The sequence below is a fragment of the Gekko japonicus genome, unplaced genomic scaffold (genome assembly GCF_001447785.1).
Source record: "Gekko japonicus isolate JY-2015 unplaced genomic scaffold, Gekko_japonicus_V1.1 scaffold1220, whole genome shotgun sequence".
Taxonomy (NCBI): Eukaryota; Metazoa; Chordata; class Lepidosauria; order Squamata; family Gekkonidae; genus Gekko; species Gekko japonicus.
Genome location: NW_015174879.1, coordinates 358,811 through 385,804, shown reverse-complemented (window position 1 = coordinate 385,804; position 26,994 = coordinate 358,811). Strand labels below are relative to the sequence as shown.

Sequence of the window (26,994 nt, the reverse complement as noted above, 5' to 3'; positions counted from 1 at the left end):
CATGGGGCTGCCTCTATCGCTGACCCGGAAGCTGCAGCTAGTGCAGAATGCGGCGGCTAGGCTGCTGATGGGCCTCCCCAGGTGGGAGCACATCAAGCCTGGGTTGAAGGCGCTGCACTGGCTGCCTATAGCATACCGAGTCCGCTTTAAAGTGCTGGTACTTACCTATAAAGCCCTATATGGCCTGGTTCCGACCTACCTGAGGGACCGCCTTTCCCCATACATACCACCAAGAGCACTTCGGTCGGAGACCCAGAACCGGTTAGTGGTTCCGGGCCCCCGAGAAGTAAGGCTTGCTGCGACGAGGGCTAGATCCTTTTCAGTGGCGGCCCCTGCCTGGTGGAATGAGCTCCCGGATGAGATCAGGGCCCTGCGGGACCTTATGCAGTTCCGCAGGGCCTGCAAGACGGAGCTCTTCCACCAGGCTTTTAGGTAGGGGCCGCCGCCACTACCACCACTACCAACGGTGGTATTACCATCAGGGTCAGGAGTGCCCTGAGTAATTGGAGGTATAAGAACTATATGGCAACGAGCACAACAGACGAGCCCGGACTTTCTAGTGGACAGCGACACCCAAATTGGGGGTTGCTGGATGTTATTATTAAAACAACCAAGACCATCTTGTTAAATAGAAGCACTTTATTGTTTATTGTTAAGTTGTATTGTTGATATGAATGTTTGTTTTTATTGGTTTTATTTACGGGCTTACGCCCCCTGTAAGCCGCCCTGAGCCCGCTTGCGGGGTAGGGCGGGGTAGAAATACCCAAATAAAATAAAAATAAAAATAAATATCCCGCCCTACCCGTGCGGCCCAGGGCGGCTTTAATACTACTTGCATCCTTTGAACGATAATCCTATATATATAATTCCATTATGGATTACCAGAATTTATTGTGTATATAGCCAAAGGCCGTCACAATACAGAATTAGGATAATAAAAAGAAAATAATTCTAATCATACATAGATAAAACAACGATTAAAAGAATTTTCACACAAATCAATACGAACTAGCTATTAATGGGACAAACAATACAATTGTAAAATAATAAATCTGGTTAGTCATAAAAAGGTTAATTTTCTGAAGCGGCGGTCTTAGCCCTGATTTTTTTTGGCGGCCAAGGTGAAGAGAGAGACACTATAACTGACCAGTGGATCAGTATCAGATAATAGAACGACCAGCTTGTCAATATCAGAGGATTTTTTTTGTCCTATTAGCAAATTATCAAGAAATTTAGATCTGACTGCTGTATACATCGGACGAAATAGTATATAGTGAAGAATGGGACTGAGGCACTGTATATACAAGTATGTAAAGCCAGCGGTATTTGAGTATATCTCCCCATGAGTAAGCCGTCGACATTGTCTGAAATAAGGAAGTGAGTGCCTTTCTGAGATTTTGAGATGTAATATTTACTAGATAAGGGGATCTGTCGTGATCTCTTTTGAATAGCTTAAAGTAACCAAGAGGAGAATTTAGACCTAGAGATTGTAAAACTGTCCAATAAAGCATCACATCTGTAGATCCAGTTTTGTAAGTTGGTGCCAATATTGAGAACCCCCAACAAATCGTCTGGAATGGAATAATAGGCAAGTATGTTGTTATAATACATAGACCACGGTGTATCTCTAAATTCCCTTATGTATTGGCCATTTCCAGTTCTCCCATTGGCTTTGCAGTGTGCTCCATCAGCCATTGGCCCATCAACTGCCACTTGTGTGCCATTGGCTGGGTGCTGGGTCCGCTCCTCTCCCCCGCCCACTGGCAGCCTGGACACTCTTCCCTCACATAATTAGCTATCAAAACAGCTGTCTCTCTTGATGAAGACACTTCTCCCTCTTGGCTCCTGTGGGACTAACTTTTCCCTCAGTGACTGTTGCTAGGCAACCAAGCTTGGTTCTGTCAGTAAAAAGGCAAAGGAAGGAAGCCCTATCCAGGCCTTTGTGGGGAACTCATTGGAGCCAATCCTGACTAGGGTTGCCATCTCCAGGTTGGCAAATTGCTGGATATTCTGTGGTGGAGTCTAAGGAAGCCAGAGTTTGGGGAGGGGAGAGGCCTCAGCTGAATAGAATGCCATAGAGGCCCCCCTCCAAAGCAGTTATTTTCTCGAGGGGGGGGAAGATCTGTTGTCTGGAGTTCAGTTGTGATACCTGGTGATCTTCAGGCTCCACCTGGAGTTTGGCTACCCTAGGCATGGCAGTGCTTCAGAGCAGGGTCTGCCAGACCCAGGTTCTTGCTGTGGGAGTTGGTGATTTCAGACCAGTCACGGACTTTCAGCCTAACCTACCTCACAGGGTTGTTGTGCAAATCAAAAGGGTGAGAGGGGAATGATGTAAACTGCTTTGGTCTCCACTGTGAAGAAAGACTGTACTTTTCCTCCTGGGGAACCATTGCTGCCAATCTCCAGGTGATGGCAGGAGATCACTCAGAATTAAAACTGCTCTTCAGATGGTAGAGATCAGGGGCAAATAACAGTAGGTTGATGTTTGGCTGGGAAAGAGATAGGGTTGCCAACTCCAGGTTGGAAAATTCCTGGAAACTTCAGGGGTGGAGCCTGGAGAGGGTGGAGTTTGAGGAGGAGTGGGACCTCAGACAGGTACAATGCCATAGACTCCATTCTCCAAACTAGCCATTTCTTCCTGGGGAACCATTGCTGCCATTCTCCAGCTGAGGGCTGGAGATCACCTTGACACAGAGAGTACTCCATCTTTCTGTGTTATACCTCTGAGGATGCCAGTCACAGCTACTGGTGAAACGTCAGGTCCTACAATGCCAAGACCACGGCCATACAACCCGAAAAATCTACAACAGCTAATGAAATCCGACCATGAAAGCCTTCAACAACATATTAGTTGTTAAATTATTTTTTAAAAGATAATTTTGAACAGCTGGGATGCTCGTGTTTCTATGCAATTAAGCCAACACCTATGGAGAATTTCAGTCATCTGAAGCCAGGGCTGTTCTAGCTAACACCTACAGAGGTTCAAAAGCCACACCTTATGTTTACCTCTGGTTCCCTTCCCCCTTAAGTTTCTGAGTGTTTGGGTGGGGGATTAAATTGGCCAACTAATTTCTGTAAATCTGTGGTTTAATTTGAACCCTCACTTGAGTCTTTACATCCATAACTACCAGGCAGCACGGATTTAATGGGGTTTGAGTAAAAATGTCTGGATAAGTTCCCAATAACTGGAGATGAAAGCTTGCCCAGGACTATAATTCAGACAAAGATTTCTTATTTCAGATTCTAAGATTGAAATGGTATTTATTCTTTTTTTTTTCCAACATGGAAAAAGAAACAATAAATGCTGCCCTTTTAAAAATCTAAGTATCTGTAGCTGTTGTGCGGTCTAAATCACCCTTATTCACAGAAAAGTTCTTTGTGTTTTTTATTTTAAATCTCACTTCAGCCATGAACTCTTCAGATGGCTTTAGGTAAACTCTGTGTGCACACATGCACTGGGCTATAGGGCTGATAAAACTGCCTTGCCTTAAACTATAATCATAAGAATTATGGAGCTATTATGCCATTACATGCTCCTCTGAACACTCAGGAATTGTTCTTCTTCCTCCTCCTCCTCCTCCTCCTCCTCCTCCTTCTGGATTTGCGATAGGATAACCATTCTTTAACTGCCAGATGCGAGTGGTTCGGGGCTTGACCAGATACTGTATGCATTGCACGGAGCCAGTTTGGTGTAGTGGTTAAGTGCGCGGATTCTAATCTGGGAGAACTAGGTTTGATTCCCCACTCCTCCACTTGCGCCTGGCTGGATGACCTTGGGCAAGCCGTAGTTCTGATAAGGGCTGTCCTTGAGAAAGAGCCGTTTCTGTCAAGAGCTCTCTCAGCCCCACCCACCTCACAGGGTGTCCGTTGTAGGGAGGGGAAGGGAAAGGAGTTCCTTTTTCTTCTTCTTCTTCTATATGCAGGGAGTCCACCCTTTGTGGCTGTAGGTGTCAGGCATGAAACAGTTCTCCAGTTATGAGAGTAAGAACCAGACCCTTTTCTTATGCGGAAAGATCCTTTGCGTTGGATCTGGCAGAATCCTAAAGGGTGGCACTTCTTGCCCAAGGGATAGGGTTGCCAGGTCTGCCGGTGGGGGGGGGGGGATGAAGCCTCTTCGTCAGGATCCTCTGGCTTGTGTTCATAGTGCATGCAGCGCGATGACATCACCTGGAAGTGACGTCATTGTGCTAGGCATGTTGCCGGGAGGGGACACTCTAGCATTCAGCCAAAAACTCTATGGTACCATAGAGTTTTTAGGCCAAGTGCTAGAGCGCCCCCTCCCCCGACGGCATGCCCAGTGCGATGACATCACCTCCAGGTGACGTCATCTTCCTGGGTATGTCGCCGCGATCTTGGCACTTTGGGGGCAGGGTTCCCTCCACCAGCTGGATCTGGACCGGCGGATCGGGGGGCCCTAAAGTGGGCAAGCCTAACAAGGGAGTGTGTGTTGCTGTGCAACTTCTCCTGCTGCCTCCCACATTTGATCTTCTTGATGGTTGCTTGATGGCTGAGAGGATGGGGTTTGGGGGCCATCCGTGAGGTTTAAAGTCATAGATTCCATCCTCTGAAGCAGGCAGTTTCTCTAGGGGAACTGATCTGTGTAGAGTGGAGAGCAGTTGTAATGCTGGGAATCTCCAGGCCGCCCCTGGGAGTTGGCAGCTGTACAGGTCAAAGTGCTCCCACTCTCTTTCACCAGAAGAGGAGGAGGAGGAGGAGATTGGATTTATACCCCACCTTTCACTATCCGAAGGAGTCTCAGAGCGGCTTACAAATCCCTTTCCCTTCCTCTCCCCACAACAGACACCCTGTGAGGTAGGTGGGGCTGAGAGAGCTCTTTCGAGGACTGCCCTTGAGACAACAGCTCTGAAAGAACTTATGACTCACCCAAGGTCATTCCAGCAGCTGCATGTAGAAGAGTGGGGATGGGAATCAAACCCGGTTCTCCCAGAATAGTCTGCTCTCTTAACCACTATACCAAACCGGCTCTCTAATTAAGTTTCATAAAGTTCCAGTTAGTAAAATGTAAAAAAACAAACAAGCAAACCAAAAGCCTGTATTCTTCCAGGCTTGGTATGTAACTCTTGATGCCATATGCACTAATTAAACTCCAGGGAACCCTTTGAGGTTCACAGAAGATTATTAGAATACCCTAAGGGCAGACAGACTTGCAAGCCACTACGCTTGGCTGAAATGGGCATTAGCAAGAGAGTGAGCTTCTAGGAATGTGCTTTCTGTTCTTGTTCGCTGGCAGTGTGACTCAAGAAGCCCGGCTAGCACCTCCATGGAGTTGACAGTGCCCTGTAGACAGCTCCTCAGAAACCTCTGCTAGGTCCACAGTTCTTCCTCTCCAGATAAGCTGACCTGAAAAGCGCTCCCTGAAGGTAGTCAGAAAACCACTGCCCTAAATAAACTAGCTGTTGACTTTCGCTTGTGTTTTTTTTGACATAAACTTGCCTTTCATTTTAAAGCATTCTTTGTCTGAAGGCAGGTGCCTTTGCATTTCTTAAATTGCTGCTGGAACATTGGCCATGGCAGCCAAAGAGCTTTGTAATCCTGATGGCCGGGAGCCAGAGATTGCATCAGCGAGGGAGGTGTCTGCTTAACTACTTGTTCCTTGAGCTTGAATGGGACACAAACCAAGCACTGTAATTTTGCAGTGGTTTTGTTAGTTACCAGGATCAAGCTATTGGACTAGGCCTATTGAGACATTTCAGTTTTTTAAATTATTCCCCACTTTTCACATGGCAATAACACTGTGAGTTTCCAAACAAAACAAAAACCTCTTTACCGCACCAGAAAAGGGACATTAAAGTATTTGCAGATTAGAAAGGAATGTCAGTTTTTAACAGTTTAACTGTATGGATTTTTGATGAGGGGGTAGCTTGGAAACTATTTAAAACTACAATCCTAGAAGCTCAGAAACAATATATTCCGTAGGTTAGGAAAGGCACAAATAGGTATAGAAAAAAAGCCTGCATGGTTAACAAACAAAGTAATGGAAGCTGTAAAAGGTAAAAAGGATTCCTTTAAGTGGTGGAAAGCTAGGTACAGTGAGGCTGGTAAAACGGAACACAGGCTATGGCAAATAAAATGCAAGTCTGTGGTCAGGCAGGCAAAAAGGGAATATGAGGAGCATATAGCGAAAAACGTAAAGACCAACAATAAAACTTGCTTCAAATACATTAGAAGCAGGAAACCAACCAGGGAGGCAGTGGGGCCCTTGGATGACCAAGGGGTAAGAGGATTACTGAAGGATGATAGGGAATTGGCTGAGAAGCTAAATGCATTTTTTGCCTCTGTCTTCACTGTGGAAGATGAGAAGTGCTTGCCCGCTCCAGAACCGCTGAGTTCGGGAGGGGTGTTGAAAGACCTGAGTAGATTGAGGTGACGAGAGAGGAGGTCCTAAAACTGATAGACAACTTAAAAACTGATAAATCACCAGGCCCAGATGGCATACATCCGAGAGTTCTGAAAGAACTCAAATGTGAACTCCTGAGGACTGGAAGGTAGCTAATGTCACTCCCATCTTTAAAAAGGGTTCCAGAGAAGATCCGGGAAATTATAGGCCAGTCAGTCTGACGTCAATACCGGGTAAATTGGTGGAAACCATTATTAAGGAAAGAATTAGTAGGCACATAGATGAACAAAACCTATTGAGGCAGACTCAGCATGGGTTCTGTAAGGGAAGATCTTGTCTCACTAACCTGTTAGTGTTCTTTGAGGGGGTGAACAAACATGTGGACAAGGGGGATCCAATAGATATTGTTTACCTTGACTTCCAGAAAGCTTTTGATAAAGTTCCTCATCAAAGGCTCTTAAGTCAGCTCAAAAATCATGGGATAAAAGGACAAGTCCTTTTATGGATCAGAAACTGGCTAATTAATAGACAACAGAGAGTGAGTATAAATGAGCAATTCTCTGAGTGGAGGGTTGTAAGCACTGGGGTACCGCAGGGATCAGTACTTGGTCCAGTGCTTTTTAACTTGTTCATTAATGATTTGGAGTTGGGAGTAAGCAGTGAAGTTGCTAAATTTGCGGATGATACGAAGTTGTTCAGGGTGGTGAAAACCAGTGAGGATTGTGAGGCACTCAAAGGGATCTGTCAAGGATGGGCAAGTGAGCGTCAACATGGCAGATGGGGTTCAATGTGGTCAAGTGCAAGGTGATGCACATTGGAGCCAAAAATCCTAAATATAAATACACATTGATGGGGTCTGAACTGGCAGAGACTGAACAAGAGAGAGATCTTGGAGTTGTAGTAGATAACTCCCTGAAAATGTGGAGACAGTGTGTGACTGCAATAAAGAAGGCCAATGCTATGCTGGGGATTATTAGGAAGGGTATTGAAAACAGATCAGCCAATATCATGATGCCCCTATATAAATCAATGGTGCGACCTCATTTGGAATACTGTGTGCAGTTCTGGTCACCACACCTTAAAAAGGATATTATAGCTTTGGAAAAAGTGCAGAAAAGGGCAACTCGAATGATAAAAGGGTTGGAACACTTTCCCTATGAGGGAAAGCGCTTAGGGCTCTTTAGCTTGGAGAAACGACAACTGAGGGGTGACATGATTGAGGTTTATAAGATTGTGCATGGGATAGAGCAGGTAGAGAAAGAGGTACTTTTCTCCCTTTCTCACAATACAAGAACTCGTGGGCACTCAATGAAATTGCTGAGCGGTTGGGTTAAAACGGATAAAAGGAAGTACTTCTTCACCCAAAGAGTGATTAACACATGGAATTCACTGCCACAGGAAGTGGCGGCGGCCAGGGTTCCCTCTAAGCTGAGTTAGTGTGAGCTAGCTCACAGTTTTTTAGCCTCCAGCTCACACATTTTTGTCTTCGCTCAGGAAGGATGGCTCCAGAGCAAACTAATTTATGCAGCAGCCAAATCGCTCACTCACAACTTTAATGCCAGTAGCTCACAAAGTAGAATTTTTGCTCACAAGACTCCACAGCTTAGAGGGAGCATTGGTGGCGGCTACAAGCATGGATGGCTTCAAAAGGGAATTAGATAAGCATATGGAGCAGAGGTCCATCAGTGGGTATTAGCCACAAGGTATAGATAGGGACTCTGGGGCAAGGGATGTTCTGTCTTCTTGGTGCTTGGGGGGGGTCAACAGTGGGAGGGCTTCTAATGCCCTGGCCCCACTGCTGGACCTCCTGATGGCACTGGTATTTTTGGCATGTGACACAGAGTGTTGGACTAGATGGGCCTTTGGCTTGATCCAACATTGGCGTCTCTTATGTTCTTAAGAGCCCAGCATGTAACGGAGAAAAAATGCAGATGGACACACATGAAGCTGCCTGAACTGAATCAGACTAGCAGGAGCTCTCCAGCGACTCAGGCAGAGGTCCTTCACGTTACCTATTGCCTGGTTCTTTTTAACTGGAGACGCTGGGGATTGAACCTGGGACCTTCTGCGTGCAAAGCAGAGGCTCTTCCACTGAGCCACAGCCCTCCCCCACCCAGAAGATTCTGTGTAATGTTTGAAGACCAAAGTCTACAGAGATTGATTCTGGTCACGAATCAGGTTAATTTGTACCATTGCAGGAAAGTAGAAGCAACCTGAGCTGTGGAACATTCCGAAACTAAGATCAGCTTTTCTTTTTCTGTATCACTTGCTCAAAATCTCTGACTCCTCGAGCTATTAACAGGAGCCAGTAAATTGAAATCACTCTGTACTGTAGCTTCAGGATTGTGTGTGTGTGTATAGATATATAGATTAGAGATGTGAAGGCCCGGAAAAAACCCGGAAAAAAATGGAAAAAACACAGTTTTTTTCTGTTTTTTTCCAAAAATTGGAAAAATTGAAAAAAGAAAAGAAAAGAAAAAAAAATTGATTATGGAACGTTTTATTTTAACATGATGGATAAAATATTTTAAGACAAGGTGTTCAAATATTTTCCAAATCATTTCTTAAAAATATGTATGGTATCAGATTGATCTAATTTCTGTGCACTGAGGACAAGCAAGTCCTAGGTTACAAACTGAACTCTCCAATGCAAGAACAAGATGCATTTCTTCCTTTAGGAGGTGCTATTGTCACGAGAAAAGAAAAAGTTTTCAGTTTTGTCTTTGCATGTGGGTGGGTATTCTGTTTGTAATAACTGTTTGGATACACTATATTTTTAATATGCTCGTTGTGATAATTTCATGCCAAGTAAAAATGTCCATAGTCATATTTTATGTTCCTAAAGTAACAGAATGACTTTCAATCTAGAAAAGACAAAAGAAGTGCTAATGTAGCATTTTTTTCAATTTTTCTGAAAATTTCCGTTTCCCCCTGAAAAAACCTGGGGGAAAACCGGGTTTTTTTTCCGAGCTTCAAAATTTCCAGAAATTTTACATCTCTAATATAGATATAGAGATAAAGATAGATAGATAGATACCATCTTCCCCTTTTGCAGCGGTAAAGTACACATGCCATTAAGTATCTTTCCAAGTTTGTTTATGTAAATTTCCAAATTTTGTCTCTCAGACCCTGGTTCATTTTTAGCTTTTTGTTACGGAAGTCATGAAGTTGTTCCACACAAACTTCCTCCACCAGTTCCAGCTGTTCCATTCTTGGTGATGGAAAGTGCCGTCAAGTTACAGCCCACTTGAGGCGACCCTGTAGGGCTTTCTAGGCAAGAGACGTTCAGAGGTGGTTTCCCATTGCCTGCCTCTGCACGGTGACCCTGGAGGTCCTTGGAGGTCTCCCATCCAAATACTGTCCAGGGCCGACCCCGCTTAGCTCCTGAGATCTGACAGGATCAAGCTAGCCTGGGCCACCTAGGTCGGGGCATAGAAACATAGAATCATAGAACGTTAGAGTTGGAAGGGACCTTGCAGGTCATCTAGTCCAACCCCCTGCACTCTGCAGGAGCAGAGCCGAAAGATAGCCCTACATACCTACAACATACCCGAAAGATGGTCATCCAGCCTCCGCTTGAAAACGTCCAGCGAAGGAGCATCCACCACCTCCCGAGGCAGACTGTTCCACTGCTCAACCACTCTTACAGTTAGGAAGTGTCACCTGATATTTAGCCGGTAAACGACTCCCTTGTAATTTCCACCCATTAGACCTAGTCTTGCAGTCCGGAGCAAGAGGGAATAGATCCGCTCCATCTTCTACATGACAGCCCTTCAAATACTTGAAGACTGCAATCATGCCCCCTCTAAGCCTTCTCTTTCCCGGGCTAAACATGCCCAACTCTTTCAGCCTTTCCTCATAAGACTTGGATTCCAACCCTCTCACCATCCTGGTTGCCCTCTTCTGGACACGCTCGAGCTTGTCAACATCCTTCCTCAAATGTGGTGCCCCAAACTGGACACAGTTATTTATTTATTTATATTTATTTTTGGATTTATATCCCGCCCTCCCCGAAGGCTCAGGGCGGCTAACAACGAGGCACAAGTGCCAGAATTAAAACAGATAAAACAGTCTAAAACAATAAAATAATACAGTACAACAACAAAGTGTCAGTGCAAGATGGGGTAGAACTTCCTCGAATGGTATTGGTCCCACAACTTGTCGGCCCCTCTCTTTCCAGGGTCACCTCGCACCCAGATGGAACCACATATTCGTGGTAGTGGTGCGATGCTGCATACATATTGGTGGTGGAATTGAAGTGGCGGCGGCTCCTACTCAAAAGCCTGGCGGAAGAGCTCCGTCTTACAGGCCCTGCGGAACTGAGAAAGGTCCCGCAGGGCCCGGATCTCCTCCGGGAGCTCCTTCCACCAGGTAGGAGCCGCCACCGAAAATGCCCTGGCTCTAGTAACAGCAAATTTTATATCTCTGGGGCCTGGAATTTCCAGGAGATGTTGACTCCCCGATCGTAGTGCCCTTGGGGGAACATATGGGGAAAGGCGGTCCCTTAGGTAAGCCGGACCCTGCTTAGTTGCATCCAGAACTAGAGGAGAGGACCCACATGTTGGCAAATATGCCCTTGAAATAATTTACCTCTTGTATTCTGCTGTCCACCAAAGGGTGTGGGTTGTTTTTTTTTTTGGGGGGGGAGTTAGGATTACGTTTTTGGTTCACTTACATTGGCAGAGTTATACCTTCATCCCCACCCCACCCCCACCCCATTTTGAACCTAATAGAATCATAGAGTTGGAAGGGACCGAAGAAAGGGGCCTCGAGAACTACGCCCCAATAGCCCTCCTTCCCTCCCTCTCACGATCCGCCTAAGTTCACAGTGGTGTTGCTGCATGAAAACATATCCAACTCCTCCTTTTTCTCCTCAGAAAATGAACAGTGTAGGCAGGGGTCCCGCAGAGTTTATTCAGCTGTTTTAATACATATCTGCAGTTATTGCTGACTGTTTGGGATTCAACTCACAATACTGTCAGGCAGTGGCAAGGTTAGTGTGAAGCAAGGATAGGAAAAAGCAAAAAAACCCCAACAACACCCCAAAGCGTTATTCAGTTTAATGAACAACCAGCAGCTTCCCTGCTGAATTTTCTCCTCTCCCAAATGTCAAGGAGATCCAAAACCTCCCTGTGCCACTAACGGTACATCTCAGCCAGGGTTGTCCTCACAAGATATCACACAGGAACGTCATCTAATACTAGAAAGGGCAGCAATTCAGAATGGTATAATTGCAGCAATGCTGGAAAAGGGGGAAAGAAAATGACTCTAGCGAGTAGTTTGGAGGCTGCCTACTGGACGTTGGTCCTGATCCTTCCCCTTTGCCATGGAGGCCTGCTGGGTGGCCTGAAGCCAGTGACCCACTCTCAGCCTAGGCTTAGGGATGCCACCCTCCAGGTGGGACCTGGGGACTCCCCAGAATTACAGCTCATCTGCAGATTACAGAGATCAGTTCCCCTAGAGAAAATGGCTGCTTCAGAGGGTGGACTCTATGGCACTGTACCCCACTGAGGTCCCTGTCCTTCCCGGGAATCCCCCCCCCAAAAAAAAAATCTCCAGGAGTTTCCCAACCCAGATCTGGTGACCCTTCCTTCCCCCCACCCCCGGTGGCCAGGGGGACCTGGCAACCCTACCTAGGTGACCACACAGTGTTGTCGTGAAGGTAAAATGGGGGGGGGGCAGCTGTTCTGAGTGCCTTGGTTAAGATAAGATAGGCAGGGCTATTTTTGGGCAGGAACGCACAGGAACGGAGTTCCGGCTGGCTCCCGAGTTGGCCACGCCCAGCAGGAACTCATTAGCATAATAGGCCACACCCAACAGCAGAAACTCATGAGGATTGGCTACATTAGGGGTGTGTGGCCTAACATGCAAAGGAGTTCCTGCTACAAAAAAAGGCCCTGGGTTTTGACAACAAACAAGGTAAACAGAATAACAAGCAAAAGGTGGGTGTGGCTGGATGACCACACTTCTGCGAACATGGGGTGTGTAGCTTAATAGGCTAATGAGCTGTGCTGTCAGGTGTGGCCTAATATGCTAATGAGTTCCTGCTGTTGGGTGTGGCCTATTATGCTAATGAGTTCCTGCTCTGCTTTTTCTACAAAAAGAGCCCTGAATAGGTAACAAAAATGAATTTCCTGACATGACCAACATCCCACCCCCCCCCCCCCCCGGTTGCCCTGAGAACGTGGCCAAATAGTAGTGGCAAAGTGGCCCACATACCACTTCTCTTCCCCACAAAAGTGAAATCGGCAATAGGAAGAAAAGGGACGTTGCCAGGGAAAGAAGGGGAGAACCGCTGTTTGAGGAGGTCGCCTGGAACCATCCCCCTGTGTCGTAACTGTGTGTACAAATAGTGGGCATTGTGTCGGGCTGCCAGCCACGGGTTGGGAATATTCCTGGAGATCTGGAGGTGCATCTTAGCAAGGACAGGGTCTGGGGAGAGGAGGACCTTTGGCAGTATGTAGTGCCCTACGCTTCGCTCTCCAGAGCAGGCCTCTTTCCCCGGGGAACTAATCTGTTGCTGTCTGGAGGTCTCCAGGCCCCACCTGGAAGTTGGCAACCCTATAACCCTACGTTTCACTGGTATAGAAGCACCCTTTAGCTGCGTGTCTCCCAGACAGACTGGCAGAGGGACCCGCGTGTATTGAAGGAAAAAAGATTTAGTGTGGCCCGTTAGTATCTAAATGTGAAAATTCATTTTAATTTTTCCTCAGAGGGAAGAATTGGCCCATCTTGCTGTGTACCTAATTCCACTGTAACCTTGTTAATGGGATATTAACCTGAATGGTAAATACCAATAGAACGAAGTTTGAGTCCGGCGGCACCTTTAAGGCCAACAAAGTTTAATTCTGGGCATAAGATTTCATGTGCATGCACTTCTTCAGATAACAAGCCTTACATAGAGGTCTGTTTCGATGTATCTGAAAATGAGTGCATGCACACGAAAGAATTAAACTTTTTTGGTCGTAAAGATGCCACTGAACTCAAACTTTGGTCTCTTGCTTTAGACCAACACAGCTACCCACCTGAATATCTTCATGGTAAATACCGATATTCTTAGTTAGTAAGGGTGGGGCAGTGTCCTCTTCAGTTAAGAAATTATTCCTGATTGGGACTCACGACGCTGCTGGTTACTTGCATAGCATGTTATGTTGGTGGAGAGGTTTAGGAACCGGGCACAGAATCCTCCTGCTGCAGTTCATTAGGTAAAGGTAAAGGTTCCCTTGCTCGAAAGCCAGTCGAATCTGACTCTAGGGTTGCGGTGCTCATCTCCGTTTCAAAGCCGAAGAGCCAGCGCTGTCCAAAGACATTTCCGTGGTCATGTGGCCGGCATGACTAAACACCAAGGCGCACGGAACGCTGTTACCTTCCCACTGAAGTGGTACCTATTTATCTACTTGCAATTTCTCGCTTTCGAACTGCAAGGTTGGCAGGAGCTGGAACTAGAGACGGGAGCTCACTCCGTCATGCGGCACCCGGGTCTTGAACTGCTGAACTACTGACCTTCCACAGCCTGCAGTTCAGCGTCTTAACCACTTGAGCCACCAAAAATCAGCAAATACCATGCTACAGATGATTATAAAATATCTCAAATATTTTTAATATATTTTTTGTTTTATATTTTTACAATTTATTCACCCTATATTATTTATAAGCCTTAATACTGAGCACTTATTCAAAATAGACTTAAAGGAGTCCCCCCTCTTAAAACTTTTGTATAATTAAGGAGGACTGATATTAATAAAAGGGTTGTGCAATATCTTTTGTGATATATTAAGAGACGATAGATGTTTTGGTATATGATTCTTTCTCTGTATTAAGGCTTATATGATGGATAATATAGGGTGAATAAACCTATAACCCTCTGAATCCCAGAGCCAGGAGGCAACATCGGGGAAGGCCTCAGCCTCTATGTCCTGTTCGGTGTCTTCAAGATTTCTATACATTTTATTATATCCCTGCCTCCAGCTGTCTTGGAAAGGGGCACCCTCCAGATATCCCTGATCATGTGACTTTCAGTATCTAGCTTTCACACATCAGGTGTTGGTGTGTTTTTAATGTAATATTCACAACCAGATGTTAAATTGATAATCCACATAATTATCACTTGGTGATTGAATTGTTCTGTCAGTGGGAGATCTCGCTTATGTATGGAAACTTTTCAGCACTTCTTTTTTCTAGTGTACCAGAACTGTGCAAGACTTTCATGGTCAGGAAATACAAAAAGAAATCAACAATTTCTAGATGCTTTCTCAAGCATCTGTTTGCTGAAAATTGTACTCCTTAACTCTTCCAGATTTTAACCTGGATGCATTCCAGGGTTGTTGTTTTTTAGGAGATGCTAGTTTGCTAAAACATTTCACAGTTTGAGAAGGAAGTCACTGATATCTTTACTGGAAACAAAAGTCCTAATTGTAGAACGCAGAACAGTGTGCCCCTAAACAGAAGTATTCAAGATAACATTTTATATGCATCCTTTTACTAGAATGCAGAGTTTTACTGTTGAGATGGGAAAAGAAGTGCAAATTATAGATCCTTCAAAGAGTTCTTAATGTAGCAGTAACTCTAGATTTGCTTGAATACTGTTGAATATATTCCTAAATATAGTACAGATACTGTGAGAACCTAATGTTGCTATGAGAACCTTAACCTTGACATTGTCTGACTTTACTTGCTGTGTACAAAAGCCCCTCCAAATCTCAACCTTGAGTAATGTGTCAAGAAGATTAAGAAATATTGTAGTCTTGGGCTCAGCTTCATTTTCTATTTATTTCCCATTATTATTCCCCTTTGCCTGGACAGCATTATGGGAGTTTCTTTTCTGACTCTGCATTAATTAAACCTGGCTGATTAAAAAGAGACAGTTTGTAACACAGGATACTGGAATAGGGAACCGTTCAAAAGTTCAGAGGAAAAGAACTATTGTTACCTCTACCTTACTTTCTTCAGTGTTATGGTCAAACCATAAAGAAGAGTTAACTCCTTATTTTTTTAACCCTATGGGCTTTTTGTCTTCGGGAAAGAAACATACACGCACACACTAATATCTCAGTCTCTCTTATAGGGTATGAATATACAGTGGCATGAGCTCCCAACCCCAATAGCTCAGTGAAGTGTTTGAGTGAAGGTGTATTAGTAAAGAGGGCTTGGCTGCTCTGTGTACTGATGTCTCTGTGTGAGAGAGGACCTGAGGTGTGTAATGGTTATGGCTCTCTAGAGCCGGGTGTCAAACATGCAGCCCAGGGGCCGGATCAGGGCCCCGGAGGGCTTCCATCAGGCTCGCAGTGGAACTGGCCATCTCCTGCTTCCAGTTCTGCTGCTGCTGCATCATAGCTTGCTTCGCCAGACTCTCTTAATCGCTCAGCCATTTCATGTTTTAACCTGGGTCCTAGACTCAGAAGTAGGTTTGCAGGTCACAGAGAGCCAGTTTGGTGTAGTGGTTAAGTGCGCAGACTCTAATCTGGGAGAAATAGGTTTGATTCCCCACTCCTCCACTTGCACCTGGCTGGACAACCTTGGGCAAGCCGTAGTTCTGATAAGAGCTGTTCTGGAAAAAGAGCAGTTCCTGTCAAGAGCTCTCTCAGCCCCACCTACCTCACAGGGTGTCCGTTGTGGGGAGGGGAAGGGAAAGGAGTTGTCAGCCGCTCTAAGACACCTTTGGGTAGTGAAGGGCGGGGTATAAATTCAATCTCCTCTCCTCCTCCTCCTCTAGAGCTAATGCTTTAAGCATGTTTTTAAGTAAAAAAAATCTTTGTGTTTGTGTCCTTTATAAAGTTTATATCTCTCCGCTACCTGGCATTACATTTTATGACACACATGGCCCGGCCCAACAAGGTCTCATTTATGTCAGATCCGGCCCTCATAACAAATGAGGTCGACACCCCTGCTCTAGAGATTTTAAAAGAGATGAGAAGGGTAACGTGTGAAGGCCTGACCTACTGGTAATCGTGAACCTTAGAGAAATGTGAAGCATGGTAGGCAGGCACTCTGTGTGAGTGGAAAAGGACATCACAATGACAAACACCCCTAACTCCTGATTTCCGATTCTTCTCTATGGCCATTCTGTTAGCGCGCCCTGGTATGTTTGGTGTTCTACCTTAACACTAGAGCTGCAGGATAGTGGCTAGACAGTGGATCTGTAAATGGGGGATTCCTTGGTTAGAATCTCATCTTGGCCATCAGTTTGCTGGGATGCTGTCAGCAAATACCTGCATCGGGCCCTCCTTATGCAGTATGTGGATGCTCTCGATGTACCTACTTGTGTGCGAAACAGTTTGACTACTCCCAAATGTTCTCCCGTTGGGAGAAAGAACGACATGCTGTCGAGTCACAACCAACTCACCGCGACCCCATCCAGTCGAGAGATGCGGTTTAGCAGGCAAGCCCAATTTCGTCAGATCTCAGAAGCTAAGCAGGTTAGAACTCTGTTTAGTACTTGGGTGGGAGACTTCCTCGGGATACCTTTGGAAGGACGGGGACAGGCTTTATTCAGCCCCCTCTCTGAATATCCTCCAGGCCCCAAGTAGGGACATGACATCCAGGTGCAGACACACGCACAGGGCTTTTTTTGTAGAAAAAGCCCAGCAGGAACTCATTAGCATAATGGGCCACACCCAAAAGCAGAAACTCATTAGCATATTAGGCCACATCCCTGACAGTGCAGCTTGTTAGCATATTAGGCCACGCCCCCATGCCTTCCCTTGGCTTGCCTGGGCGCCCGGCAGCTGCAGGGAGCCTGGGCAAGCTGGCCTTTGGACAGGCATGGGGAGGCAATTAAATTCCTCCTCGATTTTTCCAGGGGCCCCCCTGGCCCACCCGCCTCGGAGTTGCCCATGGGGGGGTCGCTCTCCAGGCCTTCCCTCTGTAGCCACGCATGCAGAGGTTTTGGCTGTAGTGGGCGTGGCCAACTCTGAAGCCAGCCGGAACTCTGTTCCTGTGCGTTCCTGCCCAAAAATAGCCCTGCACATGCACAAATACAAAAAATACCAGGAAAAGAGAGATGAGGCTTAGGGGCACACTGTTCTGCGTTCTGCAGTCAGGACTTTTGTTTCCAGTAAAAATATCAGTGACCTTCCTTCTTGAACTTTGAAATGTTTTAGCAAACTAAGTTACAGCATCTCCCGAACCTTCAGAAACCTTCCTCTGCGTGGCAGCCTCAGTCTTTCCTTGGTGGTCTCCCATCCAGGTACTAACCAGGGTCGGCCCTGCTTAACGTCTGAGATCTGGCTGCCATTGAGAGAATGGCGGGGTAGAAATGGGTTAATTTTTTAATATAAATAAAACTGTATAAACAATTTCTGGAAGGCCTGGAGATCTGTGGCTATGAGTGTGACCTAGAAAGCCCCATTTCAGCCGTGGCCTCACCAGGGGTCCTGTGACGTGCAGTTCTCTTTTCGCCGCAGTCCAGCAGTTGTTGTCTTGTGGGGGATGACGCTGGCTTTACAGGCCCGTTTTCACAGGTTATGGAGCTGCGGTGGCTCAAGTGGTTAAGACGCTGAACTGCAGGCTGTGGAAGGTCGGTAGTTCAGCAGTTCGAGACCCGAGTGCCGCATGACGGAGTGAGCTCCCGTCTCTGGTTCCAGCTCCTGCCAACCTAGCAGATCAAAAGCAAGAAATTGCAAGTAGATAAATAGGTACCACTTTGGTGGGAAGGTAACAGCGTTCCGTGCGCCTTGGTGTTTAGTCATGCCGGCCACATGACCACGGAAACGTCTTCGGACAGCGCTGGCTCTTCGGCTTTGAAACGGAGATGAGCACCACAACCCTAGAGTCGGATTCGACTGGCTTTCGAGCAAGGGAACCTTTACCTTTACCTTTCACAGGTTACTGAATGTATGTGCAGTACTTTGGACACTTGAGAAATGCTGGGTGTCCTTTAAAGCAGGGATGAGATGGGAAACCGGGGTGGTGGGGGTGGGGGTGGCGGCTGGAGGGGCACGCCAAGTTTTAAGGAAGTTGTGGTAGAAAGAGGGGAGAGCCAGTGTGGAGTAGTGGTCGAGGCCAGAGTGCTGAACTGGGATTGGGGAGACCCGGGCTACAGAAGCTTGCTTGGTGACCTCGGGGTGGTCACATGCTCTCGGCCTAACCTACATCATTGGGTTGTTGTGAGGATAAAATGCAAGCAAGAAGAATGATGTAAGCCATTTCAGGTCCCCATTGGGGTAGGGTTGCCAGCTCCAGGTTTGGAAATACCTGGAGGTTCTGGGGGTGGAGCTTGAAGAAGAAGAGAAGAAGAGATTGTATTTATACCCCGCCCTTCACTACCCAAAGGTGTCTCAGAGCGGCCTACAAACTCCTTTCCCTTCCCCTCGCCATAACAGACACCCTGTGAGGTAGGTGGGGCTGAGAGAGCTCTTTCCTGGACTGCTCTTTTTCAAGAACAGCTCTTATCAGAACTATGGCTTGCCCAAGGTCATCCAGCCAGGTGCAAGTGGAGGAGTGGGGAATCGAACCCGGTTCTCCCAGATTAGAGTCCGCGCACTTAACCACTACACCAAACTGGCTCTCAGGGTGGGATTTGGGGAGGGGCTTCAATGGGGTGTAATGCCATAACGTCCAATGCTCCCTCTAAGCTGTGGAGACCTGTGAGCAAGAATTCTACTTTGAGAGCTACTGGCACTAAAGTTGTGAGCGAGCGATTTGGCTGCTGCATCAGTTAGTCTGCTCTGGAGCCCGCCTTCCTGAGCGAAGACAAACAATGTGTGAGCCAGAGGCTAAAAAACTGTGAGCTGGCTCACTCTAACTCAGCTTAGAGGGAACACTGGCGTCCACCCTCCAGAGCCACCATTTCCTCCAGGTGAACAGATTCTCTGTCGCCCGGAGATCAGTTGTCATCTCAGGCAATCCCCAGCCACCACCTGGAGGTTGGCAACCCTACATTGTGTGGGGGGGAATCGATGAAGTCAATAAAGGTAAAGGTTCCCTTGCTCGAAAGCCAGTCGAATCCGACTCTAGGGTTGCGGTGCTCATCTCCGCTTCCAAGCTGAAGAGCCAGCGCTGTCCGAAGACGTTTCCGTGGTCATGTGTCCGGCATGACTAAACACCAAGGCACACGGAACGCTGTGACCTTCCCACCAAAGTGGTACCTATTTATCTACTTGCAATATCTTGCTTTCGAACTGCTAGGTTGGCAGGAGCTGGAACTAGAGACGGGAGCTCACTCCGTCATGCGGCACCCGGGTCTCGAACTGCTGAACTACTGACCTTCCACAGCCTGCAGTTCAGCGTCTTAACCACTTGAGCCACCGCAGCTCCGAAGTCAATAAACCAGTGGTTAAAATGTGCCTCTGATTTCCCTGGTGAAGGAGGGCAACCAGTGACCCTGGCTGTCCCATCGACTGCAGGGAAGTCAAAAGCTCAGCTGACCTCTCTTGAGTGGCACTTCCAGGAAGTGTGTTTGCTCTGCCACCCCCTCCCCCCCAGTTATCTAGAGAACCCGTGCACCATGTACCCCTGGAGCAGCACCAGCAGCATTACAGGTTGTGTGATGGGGGGGGGGAGGAATGTTCTGGTCTCCAGATTGACACCTGGAGCATCTAGAGCTCCCCTGAAGACACAGAAGTTGCGCCTCCGAGTCCCAGGGCGTCAAAGCAAATATAATGTGCCTGCAGTTTGCAAGGCTCGCCGTCGTGCAGCTGCCGGCGCCTCGTGCGCAGGGATTCCCCCTCTCCGTCCCCACCCCCCTCCCGCCTACTCTTGGAAAGCGCTGCCTCATCCCCGCTGTCAGGAAGGAGCCATTTCCTGAATGCATGGGGCTTGAGTCACTGGCAGCTCCCCCCGTCAGAGCTTTAACTCCTCCCTTGCCATGCCTCTGGCTGTGTGTGTGTATGCACACGTACATAGGCGGGGGAAAGGGGGTGGTGGTGGAGGGAGAAGTGGCGGCCAGCCCTGAGGTTGATGCAATCGCCCTGTGCCTGATGTGCTCCTGTGCCTGACAGGAGCTCTTAGACCCACTTGTTTAAATCCTCCGTCTCTTTTAATGAGAACTCCTCACCCTTGAAAAACCTAGCAGGGGGAGAGGTGGAGCTTCAAGGGAGCGGGGTGGGGTGGGGGGTGTCATGAGCCTGCCAGGGGGAGGGAAGCGAAGCCTGCACTGCTTCCTTCCCCTCCCCCCCCCAGCCGCCGCCGCCGCCGCCGGCTTCAGAGAAGTTCAAGGGCTGAAGATGAAGTGAGGGATGACCTCAGCTGCTTCTCCCTGGGCTGGTGAGAGAGAGAGAGAGAGAGAGAGAGAGAGAGAGAGAGAGAGAGGGAGAGAGAGGGAGGGAGGGAGGGAGGGTTGGCCAAGACAGCCTGGCAGTCCAAGGCATGTGCCCAGCTGGGGCTGGGGGTGGATTTCTCCGTGGGCAACTTTCCAAGGGTCGGTTGGCATCTGAGACGTTAATGTGGGAGGATCATAAAGCACCTTCTTCGTTTTTTTTCAGAGAGAGAGAGAGAGAGAGAGAGAAATCCTTCCTGGGGGGCATAATTTGGAAGTCTGGGAGTTTGTGTGGGAAACGATTACATCAGTCGCAGGGAGGGCCGGGATTGGTCTGCACAGTATGGTTTGATTCACTACCTAAAAGATTGTGTGTAACCCTTTGCGTGAAGCGGCTCGGGCGGACTTGCCAGCCTGCCTGCCTGCCTCCCCCACCCCCACCCCAGGAAAAAGAGAGAGTGCGCACACAGTAGCGCCAGGGACTGGCTCAGGTAGAGTCGGAATTGCAAAAGCACCTGGAAAGGTGAGGGGGGGGGGGAGAGCGAGTTTGCAGCTCGGAGTTGCGAAGGATTTCAGGAGGCAGAGAAAAAACTCTCTCTCTCTTTCTCTCTCAAAATGCCTTCTTGTTCTTCCGATTGCTGCCTCTTACAAGCTGCAGAGGTAAGATTCTCTCCCCCCCCCCCCATCACATTACCTTCGTCCTTTTCCAGCTGAAATATGATCATGTTGGGAAGCAGGCTGAGCCTTTTGAAACAGAGGGTTAAGTCTTGAGGCTGTGCAGTTAATCCTGTGGGAGCCGTTTGTGCAGTGTGGACGTGGTTTAAGAGGCGTAATGCCGCGCATCCGTCTCCTTTCGTTAATACTTGGAACGTACACCGTTGGGGGGGGGTGTAGGGGGGAATAATTCTAGCAATTGATCTTTTGATTAAAAACAAACAAACACTGCAAGTGTGAGCGCCTAAAAGTTAAACAGTCAAAAGTTACTACGGAACAGACATGGCTCTCCTCCCCCCCCCCCATTTTTAGCTCAGTGACAAAGCCATAAAACAATTCAGAAGAAGAATGTGTTCCTGACTGCACTAATGGAAGGCATCCTTCCTTTTGAAGCTGGGACTTGGGGGATTTTTCGCCTTGGTGAATTTTGTTGCGTGGAAGTCCAGTATTCCCCAGGGGGATGGGAAAGAACAATAATGTCTGTAAAGCAAGCTGTGTGCAGTAAGTCTGGGGAGATCCTAGAGGCATCCTGTGTAGAGCTGTGGATGGTGTGGACTTAGAAGGGCGCAGAAGATAGCCGTGGACCCAAAATTAATCTTCCTCAGGAACCTCTGCTTTGCCAAGGAATAAAAGCAGCTTTGTAGGCCCTGCAAAGCGTATTTCTCACTCTTGTAGCTACAATGAGACCTGGGGAGATGGGGGGGAAAATGTCTGCTGAAATCACAGGAACCAGAGATGTGGCTGAATACAGTTCTGAGTGGGGGTGGGGTGGGGGTGTCCAGGAGCTACAGCACTTCATTTCACCCTTCCCATGATTTTGCAAAACTAGGAACAGTTATGCAAAACAAGAAATCCTTCAAACAGGCTCAATTTGCATGATTTAGATTGGCTTTTTGGTGCAGGATTTGGAACGCCTCTCTGCATAGCACCCACAAATCCCAAACCGTGTAGAGGTCACTCTCCAGTTTTCTTTCTTGTTTTTCCATTGTTTCTTTCTTTTTCTTTTTTGGACTACCAGGCTGCTGTTTAGTAAAAGTTGTATCCCCCCTTTTTTTTTGTATTGCAGGATGTAAAAGTCTTTAGTGAAGATGGGACATGCAAAGTGGTCGAGATCCTAGCGGATATGACAGCCAGGGACCTCTGCCAGTTGCTGGTTTACAAAAGCCATTGTGTGGATGATAACAGCTGGACTCTAGTGGAGCACCACCCTCTTCTAGGATTAGGTAGGGACTCCTCCAGGATGGAATCCCCCTTTTAAAATGTGTGCCTTTGATATGTCGTGAATGGGGCCCGTCCCTTCCAGATGGCTTATTGCAAACGTAGATGCCTGTGAAGCAATTAACTGAAATAATTTCCATGTGACAGTTCTGGTGCTGCGCATTTGAGCGGGTCTTAAGCAGTCTTTCCCTCTAAGCTGAGTTAGTGTGAGCTAGCTCACCGTTTCTTAGCCCCTGGCTCACACATTTTTGTCTTCGCTCAGGAAGGAGGGCTCCAGAGCAAACTAATTGATGCTGTAGCCAAATCACTTGCTCACAACTTTAATGCCAGTAGCTCACAAAGTAGAATTTTTGCTCACAAGACTCCACAGCTTAGAGGGAACATTGGTCTTAAGTAGGTGGGCAGGGTCCGTTGGGCTGAGTATCTGTGGAACAATGTCTGTGAAACGGGACTGACATTCGTACATTGATCCTGGCAATTCCAGGTAAATCGTGTGAATGTCCAAAACATAGTCCTTTTCTTTTCTTTTTTGACATAAAATAACTGAATGCTGCTGATTACATTTAGGTGACAAAACCTCTGGAGTTTGGGGGAAGGGTGCTCGTGCAATTCAACGGCAATTCCCAATGCTCGTCGAAAAGTTTAGGCATGCACTAACCGTGTTTTTTAATGCCGGTGACTATTCCGCATAAACAATTTGCACCAGCTAAGTTGGACTCCCAGCAGAGAGCTGGGTTTCCTAGTCATCCACAGAGATCTGGGGCCTGTGTCATTACACACACACACCCCCTCTGAAAAAGCCTGGCATGGAGGGGAAGAGAGAGGTGCTTTCTTGGGCTTGGCATCGCAGAACGGAGAGCTGCAGTGCCCCTTCTTGGTGCATCGTGGGAAGCTCTTGTACAAACCTTGCAGGCACCTTCTTTCTCATCGGCAGCCGTTCTTCCACCTGCTTGGAAATTAAGGTGCCATGGTTACAGTTGGCAAGAGGGAGAACTGTGGGAAGTTAAATGACATATGGGCTTGGTTTTAATTGCTTATCTGAAAGATTCGGATACTGCTTCACGTGCGTGTCCTCCTGTACATTCCTTCCGATGCCTTCGTGGCGTACTGCCCTGTCCAACTTCAGCCTCTTAATTCCCAAAAAAAGTACTTTGGAGGTTGCAGAATAAGGCCTGTGTGTAACAAGGCGCTCATAAATATTAACAGTGGATTTGATTTGGATGGCTGTGACTTGAAAGGGAATAAAAATCGTGATCAGGCAAGGGGGGGAAGAAAAGAAGCAGGCGCGGGTTGTCAGTGGAACTCATTAGACTTCTGTGGCAGTGCCCTCTAAAGCTATTCCAGAAACGGGGGACCTTTCAAGCCTAGGGTTTTTACAGAAGAGTGGACAATTCTTCCACATGCCGTGCTTTCTCAAATGAATAGGGTTATGTGAAGCAAAGATGCTTATTGCAAATTCATGCCGGTGGAAGATTTTCAGAGTAGGTTTGACTTTATGGAAATCTGCTACAGAATCAATGCAAGGCAGTAATTTTTATACAGACGCGCAGGGGTCATTTCGTAGAAAAAGAAGTGCAGGAGCTCATTAGCATAACTCATTAGCATAATTTATTTGCATCTGCCACGCCCCCTGACATCACCGGAAGTGTGTCAGAAGGCAACACCCACCGCTCAGGCGCCACTGGACTGTTTTGGATTGCTAGCTATTGGGGGGGAGGGGAACGTGCAGATCTGTCCTCGCAGAGGAGGGAGAGCTTGTACCTGAATAAAACTTGGTCTTAAAGGTGCCACTGGACTGTTTTGGACTGGGGGGCTGCGGGGGGCTGTGCAACTTACCTGGCTGCTTCTTGCTCTGACTGAGGGCTGCTGGGAGCAGGGGGTGGGGCTTGTTGCATGTGCCCGCCCCCTGGGCGCTTTACTGCCGGAGCTCCGCTCCTGTGCGCTCCTGCAGGAAATGACCCCTGCCCGCGACTCAGTTCAGGCAGCATCCTGGCTGTCGTTCTCTGCACCAGCTGTCGCTTTCAGGACTGTAGGAAAAGACAAAACGACAAATACCACAACCATATCTAGCAGTCATCTAATCTTTTAAAACCTGCCTTAAGTATCTCTCCCCCTCCCCACCTGATAGTTTAGAATTCTCGGTCGCCTCTCCATGATCGCCCTTTTCCCCATCCGAGATGACCAAGGTATTGTGTCAACCAAGGCTTTTCTCCTTTGTGCCCAGGATCGTTCTCCTGCCAGATTCATTCAGTGATGCCACAATTCAGTGTCTGTGACATCACAATGGCTTCCATGGCGACTAATTGTGCTGTCAAACTTCACTGTGTGACATCCCTGAATGAATCGGGCAGGAGGCTGATTAGGAAATCAAAAGCTTCTGTTTACACACAAATAACTTGGTAATTAACGGTGATGGGAAAGGAGCAATATCCTTATCAGTCGGTATTTTATTTCAGCCAGCATTGTACGTCTAATGAAAATTCATTTTGCTGGCAAAAAAAAAAAGACATATCCAGGATTGGAGCAATGCGTAAATTAGTTTGGGTCCCGGTGGAGCCTTTTCAGAGGCCGAAATATAGTGTCTTTGAGTTAAAAGTGTAATAATAAGCATTTATATAGTGCTTTAAAGGATTCGAGACACTTCATAAACATTCCCGTGATCCTTACAAGAACTACCTGCATATTATAATCAATGCTCCCTCTAAGCTGTGGAGTCTGGTGAGCAAAAATTCTACTTTGTGAGCTACTGGCATTAAAGTTGTGAGCGAGTGATTTGGCTACTGCATGAATTAGTTTGCTCTGGAGCCCTCCTTCCTGGGCCGAGACAAAAACGTGTGAGCCAGAGGCTAAAAAACCGTGAGCTGGCTCACACTAACTTAGCTTAGAGGGAACACTGATTAATAACTAGTACCTGGGTTGCGGTGGCTCAAGTGGTTAAGGCGCTGAACTGCAGGCTGTGGAAGGTCGGTAGTTCAGCAGTTCGAGACCCGGGTTGCCGCATGACGGAGTGAGCTCCCGTCTCTGGTTCCAGCTCCTGCCAATCTAGCAGTTCGAAAGCAAGAAATTGCAAGTAGATAAATAAGTACCACTTTGGTGGGAAGGTAACAGCGTTCCGTGCGCCTTGGTGTTTAGTCATGCCGGCCACATGACCACGGAAACGTCTTCGGACAGCGCTGGCTCTTCGGCTTTGAAACGGAGATGAGCACCGCAACCCTAGAGTCGGATTCGACTGGCTTTCGAGCAAGGGAACCTTTACCTTTACCTTTACCTGGGTTGCCAACCTCCTGCTGGTCTCTGGAGTTCTCCCAGAATTACAACTGACCTCCAGAACTACTGAGATTTCTTTCCCAGGAGCAGATGGCAGTTTTCGAGGGTGGTCTCTGTGACATCACATCTCTGCTGAAGCTCCCTTCCCAAACTCTGTCCTTGAATCTTGAGGACGTTCCCAGCCTGGAGTTGGCAACCCTAACTGGTAGGCTGAGAAGGTGTCACAACATGCCTACGGCTGCATTAGTGGAGGGCCTTAAACAAGCAAGTTTGGATTTAGGAGCTTCTTGGTCCCCCCCAGTTCATGATTCTTGACTGCCATTTGACATTATTTCACGTGTGTAAGAAAAGAGTTCAGCGAATAGGAGTGCGTAGTTAGTAGAGTGTCTTAACATCTGAGATGGATTGACTCAGCCAAGCAAGTCACGGCCCTCGGTTTGCAAGACCTGTACAATGATAGGCCGTTTTGCCTACGGCCATACCACCCTGAACACGCCCGATCTCGTCTGATAGGCCGTTTTGGGGGACATTAATTCCATAGGGTCGCCATAAGTCCAACGCAACTCAGTGGCACTTAACCTAAGGAACATTTTATTGGGAACATTTGGCTCTACAATCTCAGGAGAATATATAGTTGACCACAGAGAAGTACCACTGGACATGTGATTGCACTGGAGGCTTCATTTGTATTTTTGTATTTCTTTTCTATGCCCAGTGGTTAAACTTTGGAACAATTGTTTTCTGGTCTTTATTCCATATTTTGTATATGTATGATTGTATATATTTTTACATATCAGCCAACATGTTCTGTTTAGGTCTATTTCATTAGCCCTTGTATGTTATTTGTATATGAGGTATGAATGGGCCCTTGTTTGTTATTTTAATTTATGTTGAATAAATACATGTATATTTTTGTATGTTTCATAATTAGATTTTTAGAGTTGGCCCTCTTCTATTCTTGACTAACCTTTTTGGGTTCTGAATTCTAGGTTTTAGGTTCAGTTTTTTCCCCCTTTTCTCTGTTTTTGTCCTTACTTAACACACACAAACCATTAACATCTCCTTTTTGATATGTGCTGTTTATAAAAATGTCAGGTTGCTTCCCATTATTGTTTTGAGCATGAAGGCATATCTGTCTGTAGCCAGGAGTGGTGAGCCTCGAACATGGAACTTTTCATCTTCACGTGCAATCCAAAGCAGAGTTACGTGAGCTTGTTGAAGTCTGAGAGCTAGGAAGGAGGCA

At 47.2% G+C, this 26,994-nt stretch overlaps 1 protein-coding gene across 1 annotated transcript in view; it reads left to right on the top strand.

Moving 5' to 3' along the window:
* GRB10 (growth factor receptor bound protein 10) overlaps nucleotides 1-26,994 on the top strand; it is a 202,510-nt gene that overhangs the window by 133,879 nt on the left and 41,637 nt on the right. The window contains exon 6 of the mRNA XM_015424873.1: nucleotides 22,333-22,489. Within this exon, the coding sequence (XP_015280359.1) occupies nucleotides 22,333-22,489 (157 nt within the window). The remainder of the gene's footprint in view (nucleotides 1-22,332; nucleotides 22,490-26,994) is intronic.